We start from the raw sequence: 12,988 nt of genomic DNA on the forward strand, positions 1-12,988 counted from the left end.
ACTTCTTAGTAAAAAAACACATCATCAGCTTTGTCAAGACTCAAGAGAAATAAAATACATCTAAGGATTACAATAGACAGAATCTCTACCTGATGATTGAAAGTGATGACTGAATGAATACAAAGTACTTCCCCTTTATAATTTGCATTGCTCACTCCCAAAAAAAAAAAAAGTGTAACATCAAATGCAGGATACAAAATTTTTGGATTCGTGCAACCTTGAATCCTAATTTCGTTTTTCTAAATCATACAACACATTTCCAACAGTCTTTATCTCAAAGTCATCAAGCAAAGGTGAAAATATTACCAAACTGGCTTGGCACCTGCTAATAGTGCCCAAGGTAAGCTTAACAACATTCACCTTTCTAAGACTTCAGAGAACATCTTAGTTATGTGTCCGCTTACATCATCTCTGAAAAAAGATATCCTCCGCATATAACAAACCTCCCATGCCGCAGCGGAAGTCATACCGATCTCCCTCTCCTTTTGTTTCAAGCTTTGTTCTTCATTGTTGCTTTTCGCTTTGCTTCCCTAAGAGCTTTCCTCTTCTCTTCCCTGTACAAATGTTTTAAGACAAGAATAGGTTATATGATCTGAAATTAAATCTCTGTTCTATTAGCACATCAGTATTTACCAAATCGTGATCGTGATCGTGAAACTAAAAATTGTACCTAGTTTTTGCAATTTCCTCTCTAGGAGGGGGTTTCTTCTTTTCCCTCCTTTTTGTCGCCACCAATTGGTTTTCTGCCTTCCCATTTTTAGTTACACCACTGTTTTGTCCAACACCTTTCTTATCTGAATGCTTTTGGACATTCCTCTTCCTCTTTTTATCACCTGCCACTTCTTCATTATTCCCATTCTCTTTTGCAATCCCCTTCTGCTCCTTATGCTTGTCATCCCCTTCAGCCTTCTGCTGGTCACTGCTCTGAATAGTTTCAGCTTCTTGTGTTTCTTCAGATTGAAGCGACGATTTTGCAGCAGACTTTGAATTGCTCATCTTTTTCAACTGAGGAAAAAAAACAGGAGATATGGGGCAAAATGTTCTAAACTGAAACAGGGTAAATTGTTCTCAACTGAAACAAAATTGCAGCAACTCCAAAAAAGAACTGTTTCTAATCTTTCATTTGTTTTTAACAAATGTGACAATCCCACTTTATTTTTCAATCCCAAAAACAATAATCATTTCTACTTTTTTTTAGAAGTAAAGATTCATAATTATTCAATTTCCACAAGCTTAATGAAAAGATGAACTGTCTGTTTGACATGAATGAGGCTTGAGTTCTACGCACGAGTATAGCACCCTAAAAACTGAAGAGATACATACAGAACCGAGTGTGTATAGTGTTCAAAGAGATTTATTGCTTACGGGCAAAACTATACAAAACAAGCAGAACAAAAAGGGGGGAAATTATTTAGAAAAAAGAACACTATCAGAGGACAATTGGATGATACGACTAAGGCAGAATAAGTAATGTGGCATGTTCTCTTGTACTTCACTTGGGGCTTTACTGTAATCAATTTTAAGAATAGACATAAATGGACAGTAAAGATAGGACTTTGAATCCTCAATTACAGCTCTCTCAACTTGACAGCACATGATATCAACAAATGATACAGCATACCTTGGCTACAAAGAATCCATCCATGTTGTGAACATGAGGATAGAATCGCCTAGTCTTGTCCAAAGATGTGTGGAAACGGTGCTGCCTAAAGCGAATAAATCTGGGACTCAAAAGCAGCTTTAATTAGTTGTAGAATTAAACAACCTTCTAAGTAAATGCACATAAACAACACAAGCTATTATACCCAGGCCTCCCAAAATCAAGTCCACATGGCACAAGTTTAACATCTCTCTTCTTAAGTGCATAGTCTATAACTGCTTCATTCTGCAATAATCGAGTTAACCAAAGTAAGTAGAAATTGACAAGCATACAATCACTTAGAAGAAAGGTACCCTTTTTTTGAAGATTTATTTAGATATATGTTTAAAAAAATACCTCGTCAACCATAATGGAGCAGGTAGAATACACTATGTATCCACCTGATTTTGAGTTGGCATCAACCATGTCAATTGCTGCAAGTATCAGTTCCTGCAAATGTTGACAGATGAAAAAGGTTTCTCATAAGCAAGTAGGCAAAACAATATGTGAAACGGGGGAATATAAGATAAACAACACATTATGGAGCAAAATTAACAAGATGAACCCTCCAACACTCTCCTGCTTTGGGAGGGTACAGATAATAACACCCAAAAAAAAGGCAAACAAGGCAACTAGAATTGCAATATCTGTCCCCTATATTGCAACAAATAAGATCAATGAAATCAATCATTAGAAACAAAGAAGAAAAAATGTTCAAGTCTTCTTGCAACTTAGTCTCTCTCCAAAACTACAGATTTTCAGAACCAGTATTTTCTAACAGCCCGAGAAGTCAGATGCTGGCAATATACTTAATTTAATTTTTTTTTTTTATCAAGCTGGCAGTATACTTTATTTTTTAATGAGTGATCAAAGATTTTATAAATGCTTGCGCACTAAGCCAGTGGAACAAAAACATAACTACAAATTGGAAAAATCCCCAGTTGTGCAAATACCAAGCAGGAATATACTTTATACAGGTTCTCTTATGAAGCATGACAAGCTCTCGAGTATACAACCAGTTCATGGAAATTATCATGATATCCTTCTACAGCGCAAAATGATTGAAAGTTTACAAATATGAATAACACAATATCACCAAATTTACACGTCAAAATCATTTATACCTTCTGCAGCTGTGAGCAATTTTGTATATCAGCAGCATTTTTGGAAGTTTTAACAGACTCATCCTTGGAGATTACCTGCAAAACACATGAAATTCATAAGATTAAATATGATTGCAGACAAGCATTAACATCAAAACATTACCACATACCCCAGTGCCACTGCAGGGAGCATCCAGCAAAATCCTATCAGCAGTATTCTGACCCAAAACTTTAGGCAGCTGAAATGATTTCCAGACAAGGTTTTAGTATTAGATCACAAGACTTTGTCATCACTATGTAAACCAAGAAACAGATGGACACAAAGACAACAAATCTTTGTTAGATCAGTGGATGTTGCTCCATGAAATTAGTGTAGAGCTACTTCAAATGAGTGCTCGTAATGGGCAAGGTTGAACAACACTGTCCAATAAGAAATATAAAGGCATATAAAAATAGAAGTGCAGTAAGTTCCAAAGGAAAGATTGCAAAATAGTCCAATTCTAACCTCTCTTCCATCATAGTTACACACAATGGTGTTTGTTACCCCCATACGATGTAAATTAGCAGTGAGCGATTTAAGCCTTGACTCCTTCATCTCATTTGCATAAATAATACCTAGTTTCCAAGGTGAAATATGTCAGTGTCGTGCAGACCAACTGAAATGGCAAACGCTATTAATCAATAATTTAGAACATAGGGTTATACTTGCAAATAACTCCAAAAGCAGAACCAGGGTAAAGAGAGAAGTTAAAAAATAATATATCATGGCAAACATTGTTATATCACAAAAGCTTATGACAAACAACAGGAAGTATATAATGCACATCAGGAAAAGATATTCATTCAATATAATCTATTTTTGAGAAACCAACAAAAATCTGAAGAAATTCACTAGAGCAAGCAAACAGATTGGCAACTCAGGTTAACATAAACTACTTTGACTATGAATGATGTACATGAGCGCATCGTAAAACAGAACAAAAGCATCTAGTAAATGTTGGTTCGCTGCATTAGAAATTAGAAGAACAAGAAATTGAAAACAATGAGTTTTTGAATTAAGGAAATGGAGAAAATGAATATTGACACATGGGCAGCAAAATGTATTTAAAATTCATTCACCCATCGGTATCCATAAACTATTGATGCATTATGGAGTAAATGGACTTCTGCACAAGAATACAACACGATTAACTGCAAATGAATACATACCACTATTTTTCATCAGCGCAGCAACATAAGTTGTTTTGCCTCCAGGAGCAGCACTGCACCATGTAAAAATTGCCCACTTTAGAAGCACAAAAGTTAACAAAAGAATACCACTTTCTGCTTACTGAACTAACAATTAAAACAACAACGACCCAGTAAAATCCCACTAGTGGGGTCTGGGGAGGGTAGTGTGTACGCAGACCTTACCCCTACTCTACTCCCTCACCCCGCCCCGAGGGAGTAGAGAGGTTGTTTCCGAAAGACCCTCGGCTCAAGAAGACGAAAAGAGTGAACTAACAATTAAAAGTTTGCAGAAACTGTTTTACCTGCTCTCTCAAAAGAAAAGATATCAAAAATGCACAACTTGAACCTAAAACGGACAAAACGATATCCAAGACAAAGTTGCTGATTTAACAAAGGTTGTAGCTTAGTGGTCAACGAAGTGGGTTGAGAACCATGAGGTCTCTGGTTCAAATCCTAGCGAGGGAAAAACATAAGGTGATTTCTTCCCATCTGTCCAAGCCTTAGTGAATAGAGTTACCCGGTACATGTGCTGGAGGGAGGTAGCAGGTACCCCGTGGAATTAATAGAGGTGCGTGCAAGCTGGCCCCGACACCACGGTTATCAAACAAAGAAGAAGGAGAAATTACAAGTGAAAGAGGAAAAGAAGATGCTTTATTTCTTCAATAAGCTTTTTCCTACACTATCCAAATATGCACCGGACAACTCTTTCAGCAATCAAACTTGATAATTCTTACTGATACACAAAAAAGGATCAAAACATAATAAATCATAAAAGGTCTCAGTTCAAAACTAACTGAATAGTAAAAAGTTCAATGACAGACAATTGAAGAAAATATTTTTTACACAAAATTATTTACTTACGCCATATCAACAACACGCTCATTCTCCTGAGGGGCAAGGGCCATTACGGGCAGAAAAGAGCTCGCACTTTGGAGCTGTAAGCAAGTTATTTTGTTAAAAATAAGCATGACAGTTGAATACTAAGAGCAAAGCCACATTTTAAAGTGTAATGTCAGGATTGGATACCATGTAATGACCAGCCATATACTCAGGAGTGGCACCAACTGGTACTTGAGAATCGTACACAACTAGTCCAACCTACAAAGTCAAAAATTCATATGCTGAAGTAAGCAAGGATACATATGAAAATAAGAAATAACAGATCCAAATTGACACTGAAATAATGGGTCAACCCAAAGAAAAGACAGAGAATCACAGTTAATCCTCGTACCTTTGACCATTTGCTTAACGGGTCCAAATTGACACCTCTGTTCAGAAGAACACCAGCCAAATCCCGTCTGCGAGTCTGAAATCCCATCACAGCAATACACTATGAGTCGGCCATCAGAGCGACAAAAGGTAAGGATAGAAAAGAGGCAGAGAAAGACATGACCTTTAAAGTGTTTGTCCGTAGAGAAATCGGGCGGGGCTTTTCAAATGCTTCAATAAGTTCAATCAGCTCAACAGGGGGAAACATCTGCAGTAAGGTCAATCATCCAGATTGAAATAACAAAATGCAACTTGAAAAGGGAAAGAACGAAAGGGTGCAGAGTCTAGACTACTTTGAGCTACAAATTACCTCCACTAACACCTCAATCAGAAAATCATTGTATCCATAATATGAACCCAAGTCCCTTTTAAGTTGATCAACATAATCCTTCCGTGTCACACCCTCTTGCCTCAATGTTTTAAAATTTGAAAGCACTCGAACAACTGCATTTATATTTGAATGATAAACTTACCTCTGAGAAGAAAAAATAATTTGGGAAGGGAAGATGAAGGAGAAGAAACTCACTCTCTTTTATCCTCCTTTGGAGATTAGAGAGATCCGGGGGTCTATGTGTTTCTTCTTCAAGCTCCTAAATTATACGATGACATATTCAGCATTCACATATGTTTGACAAGCCAAACCTCTAATCAAGAACTTGAACATTAAGCAAACCTCGGTTGTTGGCAGTCTGAACTCATCAGCTTCTTCCTTAATATTAAGCTGCAATTCTGCTTCAGCGTCCTCCTTCACTCTTTCCGTTTCTTCATCAATAGCTTTTGACTTCCTTACAAGATCAGTATCATCTGCATCTGAATCAGAATCTACATCCGAATCTGCTGAACCATCGTCTGCAGCAGAAATGACAAAACAAACAAGAATGGCTAGTGAGTCATAAATCTTGGTAAGATGGCAAAAATTAGAAAACCAATGCACTAAGTCAGTAGAGTACCAGCATCACCACTTGCTAATATATCAGCAGCAAAGGGGTCGTCCAAGTCAGAAGACATGTCAGAATCTGAGTTCATTTCCTGTTGTTCTTCATCACCAAAACCTCCATCATCTTCTTCAAAATCCCCATCTGTTCCTTCACCGTCACTAATAAAAAGATCTTCCTTTTCAAGTGGCTTAGGTGGCAGAGGTTCCTTCTTTTGCTTCTTCTTGGTAGGGGGTTTTCCTAATTTAGAACCCGCTTTCTTACCGAGTTTGGGACCAGCCATTTAAACTACAAATAAAAATAGCAACACTTTTAGAAGATGGTATACAAGCATCCTATTTAAATCCAAAAACAAGCATAATTTCACCCATTCCTACAAGATACGGTAAAAAGGCAATAGTACTCCAAGATTCAAGCTTTATAACATTCTACCGGTAGAAGGAGCACAAGTCACAGCACATGTAAAAAAATCCAGGTTTTATCAGAAGTACAAACTTCTCACGAAAACTTGTACCACAAAGAAAATCAACAAAATCATATTCTACAATCTACAGTACTTAAATTTTCAATGAAATGCTTAGTACATATATTTAGCCTACACAAAAACAATTTTCAGCATATGGGTACAAAGTAAAAAACAACCTAGTACTGCACGAAAAATAGAGAAACTTACTGAAACAGAAACGACGAGAAAGGAAGAAGTTGTTTATTGAAATACTTCTTTCTACAAGAACCAGTCTTTCTTGTAAAGAGAGAGAGAAAAAAAGAGAGCAGCGAGGGAGAGAGGTTTTAGGTTATTTCAGGTTTAGAAAAATTAACGCAAAGTATTTGTATTTATTTACACTAAAGTCCCTCGTTTAACTAGCATATTATTGCTAAGGTCTTGAACTTCTGCAGAAAATTCATTTAGTCCCTCTAATCTTATGTTTGGAGTTTCTTTTTCCTTTCGTCTTTCTTTTATGCTTAGGTTAAAGGTCTTTCCTCATCTTTTTCATTTGGTTTGGACCTCTGTTTTAAAAGGCAGAATTGGGACTCGTTCAGGGGCGGAGCACTCGTAAAATGCCCCTGGGCTTATGTGTGGGGCTTAGTTCCATGAGACTTACGTCTCGACCATCGGGGCTTACGTCCCGGACACGCCCAACGCCTAGCGTTCTGGACTCACCTAATAGAACTTTATGCAATTGTATGTAACTAACCTTGTAAATTCTCAAATTTTCTAAATAAATCATTGACTATTCAAAATTATTTTTTTCTTAAGCATAAATCATTAAGTTGAGAGTATTTTATGTCATAATTAAAATAAAAATTATTGCATGTTATCCATTAAGACTGCTATGATAGTTAATTTTAAATAAAGCTTTCATTTAAAATGTATTTATTTATTAACTTTTGTTATGTCTTTACTATATAATAGTCCAATTTTTTATAATTATTTTTTTAAATATTATTTTTTTCACGTTTTCGAGATACAATACATATTAATTTAATAGCTCATTATTAGCTAGTAACTATTTACAAATTAATAATTAGTTAGCATGGTATTGTATGGTGAATTATGTGTCACTTTATTAATTTGTTGAAACTTAAAAATAAATGATGCTAGAGAATCATATTTAAATTGTAAATTATATTTTTATATAAATTCTCTTTCAATAAAAAGAGTATTTTAAGAAAAATATCAAATTATAATATCGAAATTCTTTCAAGACTTATTACTCCTTAAGAGATACATATAAGATTTCTTTATCGAATACTTTACTTTTGATATTTGAGTTGTAACGACGTTGCAGCTAATTTACGTATTATGATATATGTCATACTTTTCGTATTATTCATAGTTGAATTATAATTTATAAATATTTTAAATATATTATGTGTTATAATTTTGTGATTTTAATGTAATTTTTATAATTATTTTTTTATTTTATACTATCTTAAAATTCTTAAAATTAGTAAAATTTAAAGATCTGTGAGACTTATGCCCCATGTCTCAGGGCTTACGCCTCGCCTCGTCAGAGGTAAAACGCTTCGCCTCATGCCCCGCCTTTTAAAAAATTAGTTTGGAGTATGAGGTAGGTCTTTTTTTCTCAAAATTGCACTCTATAGTTTAACTTAATATCTTTAAAATTAAATTTTCAAAATTTAGTGTTAGAGTAAATTTTAACGTTTATTAATCACATGAATAATTTTTACAAGTTTATAATAAAGTAAAACATGATGCTTGAATCAAATTGTCAATGGCTAATCTAAGTGACGAGAAAAAGAGAAAAATAATATTTAATTTTAAAATGTACTTAAATTTTTTATAGCTATCTATAATACGTAATCTTTTTTAGATAAACTATAGTTTGGTATTGGTCTTAAAATTTATAAGAACAATTAAACTAAATAGATGCACATATATAATCCATGTAAAAGATGTGTATAACTATATAATCTATGTATACCAGGCTAGAAACGGTGAACAGTTAATCACACCTGCTGCTTATATAAAGATTCCAAATTATAAACCTATTTGATTTGGATTATTTTGCTTGATTAAACTGTTTCTTAAAATTAAATTAATTTTTTTAATTAGATTAGTGCTTGCTATTACATAAAAACATATGCAACTTAGTTAATATTTTTTCTAATAATAATGATTAATACAAATCAATATGCTTACAATTTTTTACGTAAATAATCATGTTCGTTCATAATCCAAACCAAATAGGACAATTACATGTGTTTGAAATAGTTTACCAAAATGCATAATCATTACTTATTGAACAACATCCTCTCCTTGAATTTTTGCTCGTTAGTTGAGTACATTTGTTCTGTAATTAGATGTTTATTTATAAATTGTATCGATTAAGTAAGTATCATATATTTGTATAGAGTATACAACTAGATTAAACAAAATTTTACTCTTGAATGAAGAGAGGGGATAGAACTAGATTAAGATTTGGAGCACTTCGAGAATCAACGTGATTTTAGGTATTGTAGGTATATTAAGCTCATGGAGGTTAAGGGAGCTATGCGCAAGATGAGTAGGGGGAAAGCAACCAGGTCATATGAGATTCTGGTTCAATTTTAGAAAAATACGAGTAGAGCAGGTTTGGAATGGATTACCAGGTTATTTAACATTATATTTAGTACGGCAAAAATTCCTAAAGTATAGAGGTAGAGTACGATAATTCCATTGTACAAGAACAAGGGTGATATTCAAAATTATAACAACTATATGGGCATCAAGTTGCTAATACACACTATGAAAGTTTGGGAGAGGGTGGTGGAGATGCGGGTGAGGTGGAACATGTCTATTTTCGAGAATCGGTTCGAATTCATGTCGGTCGATCAACCACATAAGACATCCATCTTGTGAGGAGGTTAGTGGAGCAGTATAGGGAGGGGAAGAAGAATTTGCATATGGTGTTTATTGATCTAGAAAAAAACATAAGACAAAGTCCCAAGGAAGGTTTTTATGAAAATATTTGGAGGCTAAGGTGTACATATAGCATACATTAGGGCGATTAACGATATGTATGATGGAACCAAGACCCGATTTAGGATAATAGTAAGAGACTCAGGACATTTCCCAGTCGTGATGGGGTTATGATAAGTATGACTTTAACCACTTATTACAACCTTCTTGTTATAGTTTTAGCCCGATTTTAATAATTTTTGTCTCCAATCTAATGAAAATGGTTGAATTGTAGGTGTGCTGGAGAATGTGAGCTCAATAAAGAAAAATAATTCAAAAAGGAGAGGATCTAGCCAAGTTCAGCAAAGAGGAGAAATGCTAAGAAAAGTGTACTTTGCAGAATTCCATCTGCGACCGCAAAAGCAAGTGCGGTCTGCAGAAGATGAAATGCGGCCGCAAAAGAAGAACTAGAGCTTCAGGGATTTTTGGCAGAAGTGCAATCCGCAGGCTATAATGGGTGTTCGCACTTGGTATGCAAAATAGGTTCGCACTGACAAAGCCTGAAAGATTAGAAATGTGCAATCGAACAAGTCTGAAGCCTCATCACATGTGGCCCGCAGCAATTCATGTGCAGCCGCAGAAGTTGAAGTGCGGTTGCAGAAGCTAAAGTACGGTCGCAGAACTCTTCCAACTGAAAGCACCCGCAACATTAACCCAGCAAAGTGTGGACCGCAGAAGTTAAAGTACGGCCGCAAAACCCTCCAAATAGTATTTTTGTCAAAAATTTGGAGCACTATAAAAAATTGTGTATCACTTTTTTAGGCATCTTTTCATAATGTAGTGATAAGTGTGGATTTTAACCACTTATTAGTACCTTTTTACTTTAGTTTTTAGCCCAAAAATAATGATTTTTGTCTCCAAATCTAATTAAAATGGGTAAATTGTAGGTGTGTTGGAGAATATAAGCTCAATGAAGAAATCCAACTCAAAGAGGAAATGTTTCATGTAAGATCAGTCAAAAGGAAAAATACAAGAACAGTGTAGTCCGTAGAATTTTATCTGCGGCCGTAAAAGTAAATGTGTCCCGCAGAAAATGACATGCAGTCGCAGACAAAATCTAGAGCTTCAGGGATTTTTGACAGAACTGCGGTTCGCAAACCAAGGTAGCACTTGAGGTTCGCGCTGACTAGCCTAAAAGATCAGAGAAGATGCAATTAAACAAAATCCAAAACTGCCTCAAAGTGCGGTCCGTAGCAATTTAGTGCAACCGCAGAAGCTGAAGCACGGCCGCAGAAGCTAATGTGCACCGGAGAACTCCTCCAACTGAAAGCACTTGCAACAGTAACCTACCAAAGTACGGACTACAGATGATAAAGCGCGGCCGTAGAACCCTCCGAAGGGTATTTTTGTCAGTAATTTCGGAGCACTAAATAGACATGAAATACTTTTTTAGGGCATCTTTCTGTGTTGTACCAGCAGCTGGTAGTTATTCTTAGCTATTTGGGAAAAATTTGAGCTACAATTAGAGATGATCAATCACTTTTCCATTTTAATTTAGTTTTATGTTTTCAATTTCTTCTTCTTTTCAATTTTCTATGTCAATAGCTATAAGTAGCTAGATTTTATCTAGGGTTGTGATCCAACCCTAGTGTATAAACCTTATGGATGTTTAATATTAATACTTGCTATTGATTGGGTGAGTTTTATTTAGCCTTATTATGTTTATAGTTAGAATTAATGGTTGCAAACGTTGATTCATGCTTATTTGGCTTTGTTCTTACTTGAGAAAGAGGAATTTAGTCTAGGAATACTGGGCTAACAAGAAAGTGAACTAGTTGAAGTATCAATTAGTTTAATTAAAGGATTTGAACTAGATATAGGGATAATCTAAATTGGACTCATGTTTAATTGTTTTGATTGCTACCCATTTGGATTTGTGAGAGCCAATTTGGGCATAATCACTCTTTAACCAAGAGGTATTGAGTGGTACTTGTGTATTGGGAGTCATAACAAACCCTGATCTACTAAGCAAGTATAGATTCACTCTACCCATTAGGTTTCACCTAGGTTAAGGTTACAATCCTTGGTCTTTCTCTATTTGATAAAAACTTCAAAAATATTTCAATCGTTACTTGTTAATTAGTTACTTAAATTTCTTAGTAGTTTAATTTAGAAGAAATACCGCCCACTTTTGTTTGGAAGCTAAATCTAGCTACTTCGAGTTTTTTCCTTAAGTATTTACCTTAACACCCATTTTAAACTCCTTGTAGATTCGACCCCGACTCGCATTGGGTTTATTATTGTAACGATCGTTTCATATTCCTTAATTGGGTGTGAATTGGACGTGATCAATTTTTGGCCTTTGCCGGGGAGTTTATGGTAGTAGCTATATACTTGAGTTTGTTTCTTGAAGTATCTTCTTTAGCTTTCGTGATTATTAGTTGTTGAAGTGATTGTAGGTTCCAAATGGCGAACAACGAACTTGGAAACATACCATTATGAGAGGTGGATGGCGAAGAGGAACAACTTGATGAAATACCACAAGTTCCACAACAAAACCGACGAGGCCGTGGGCAACAAGACAATGTGTTTCTAGCTCCACCACCTCCACAACCACAAGCGGTGCAACATCGATTTTGTCCAATAAAGGATATACAAGTGACATAGTCCCCCCTTGTATTAGGGCGGAAAACTTTCAAATTACTAATGTGATGCTCACTTTGCTCTAGCAACGGGGCTATTTCACCAGAACGCCGACTCAAAATGCTTACAAGCATTTGTAAGGTTTTATGGATACATGTTGGGGAAGCAAGCAAACAAATATTTCGGAAAATGCTTTGCGGTTAAGGCTTTTTCCCTTCTCACTAAGGAGTAAGGCTTTGGATTGGTTGGAATGCTTGTCTAATCATTATATTCATACATGGGATGAATTGGCGACGAAGTTTATTTCGAAGTTCTTCTCTCCCGGCATATGGCAACTCTACAGGATGAAATATTAGCTTTCAAGCAACAACCCAATGAACCTTTGCATGAAATTTAAGGGCGGTATCAGACAATGGTAAAGAAGTGCTTGAACAATGATATGACCGACAACATGATCCAACAAACTTTTTACCGTGGTATCAATACCACGAATCAATGTATGGTCAGTCAATTAGCTGGAGGCAATTTCATGACAACACCATATGCGGAGGCATGTGAGATTCTTGATGAGATGGCGGAAACTTCTTCGGCTTGGCAATCCCTAGCTAATGTTCCCCAAGGTGATCCCAATATGATCTATCTTCATAAAGAATTGCAAGACCATGGGAAAGCTATTGCCGAATTGACCACAATTATGACTCAATTCGCGAAGGCTCAACTTTATCAAACTCAAGCTCCTAAGCAAGTTCATGCTATGGAAGGAGTG

General features: G+C 35.6%; 1 protein-coding gene across 1 annotated transcript; it reads right to left on the reverse strand.

Moving 5' to 3' along the window:
• Positions 1-5: 5 nt before the first annotated feature.
• Positions 6-6,983, reverse strand: LOC107827033 (26S rRNA (cytosine-C(5))-methyltransferase NOP2B-like). Its single transcript, XM_075219794.1, has 18 exons — positions 6,850-6,983; positions 6,192-6,464; positions 5,915-6,090; positions 5,768-5,831; positions 5,552-5,685; positions 5,366-5,449; positions 5,204-5,278; positions 4,999-5,070; positions 4,834-4,907; positions 3,952-4,004; positions 3,248-3,357; positions 2,913-2,981; positions 2,764-2,838; positions 1,997-2,089; positions 1,806-1,885; positions 1,622-1,721; positions 671-1,005; positions 6-554 (listed from the first exon to the last, which is right to left on the reverse strand). The coding sequence occupies exons 2-18, from the start codon at positions 6,457-6,459 to the stop codon at positions 491-493; spliced, it is 1,926 nt and encodes a 641-aa protein (XP_075075895.1). The 5' UTR covers positions 6,460-6,464; positions 6,850-6,983; the 3' UTR covers positions 6-490.
• Between the last annotated feature and the right edge of the window lie 6,005 nt (positions 6,984-12,988).

Source organism: Nicotiana tabacum, chromosome 8 (genome assembly GCF_000715075.1).
Source record: "Nicotiana tabacum cultivar K326 chromosome 8, ASM71507v2, whole genome shotgun sequence".
NCBI classification, from domain to species: Eukaryota; Viridiplantae; Streptophyta; class Magnoliopsida; order Solanales; family Solanaceae; genus Nicotiana; species Nicotiana tabacum.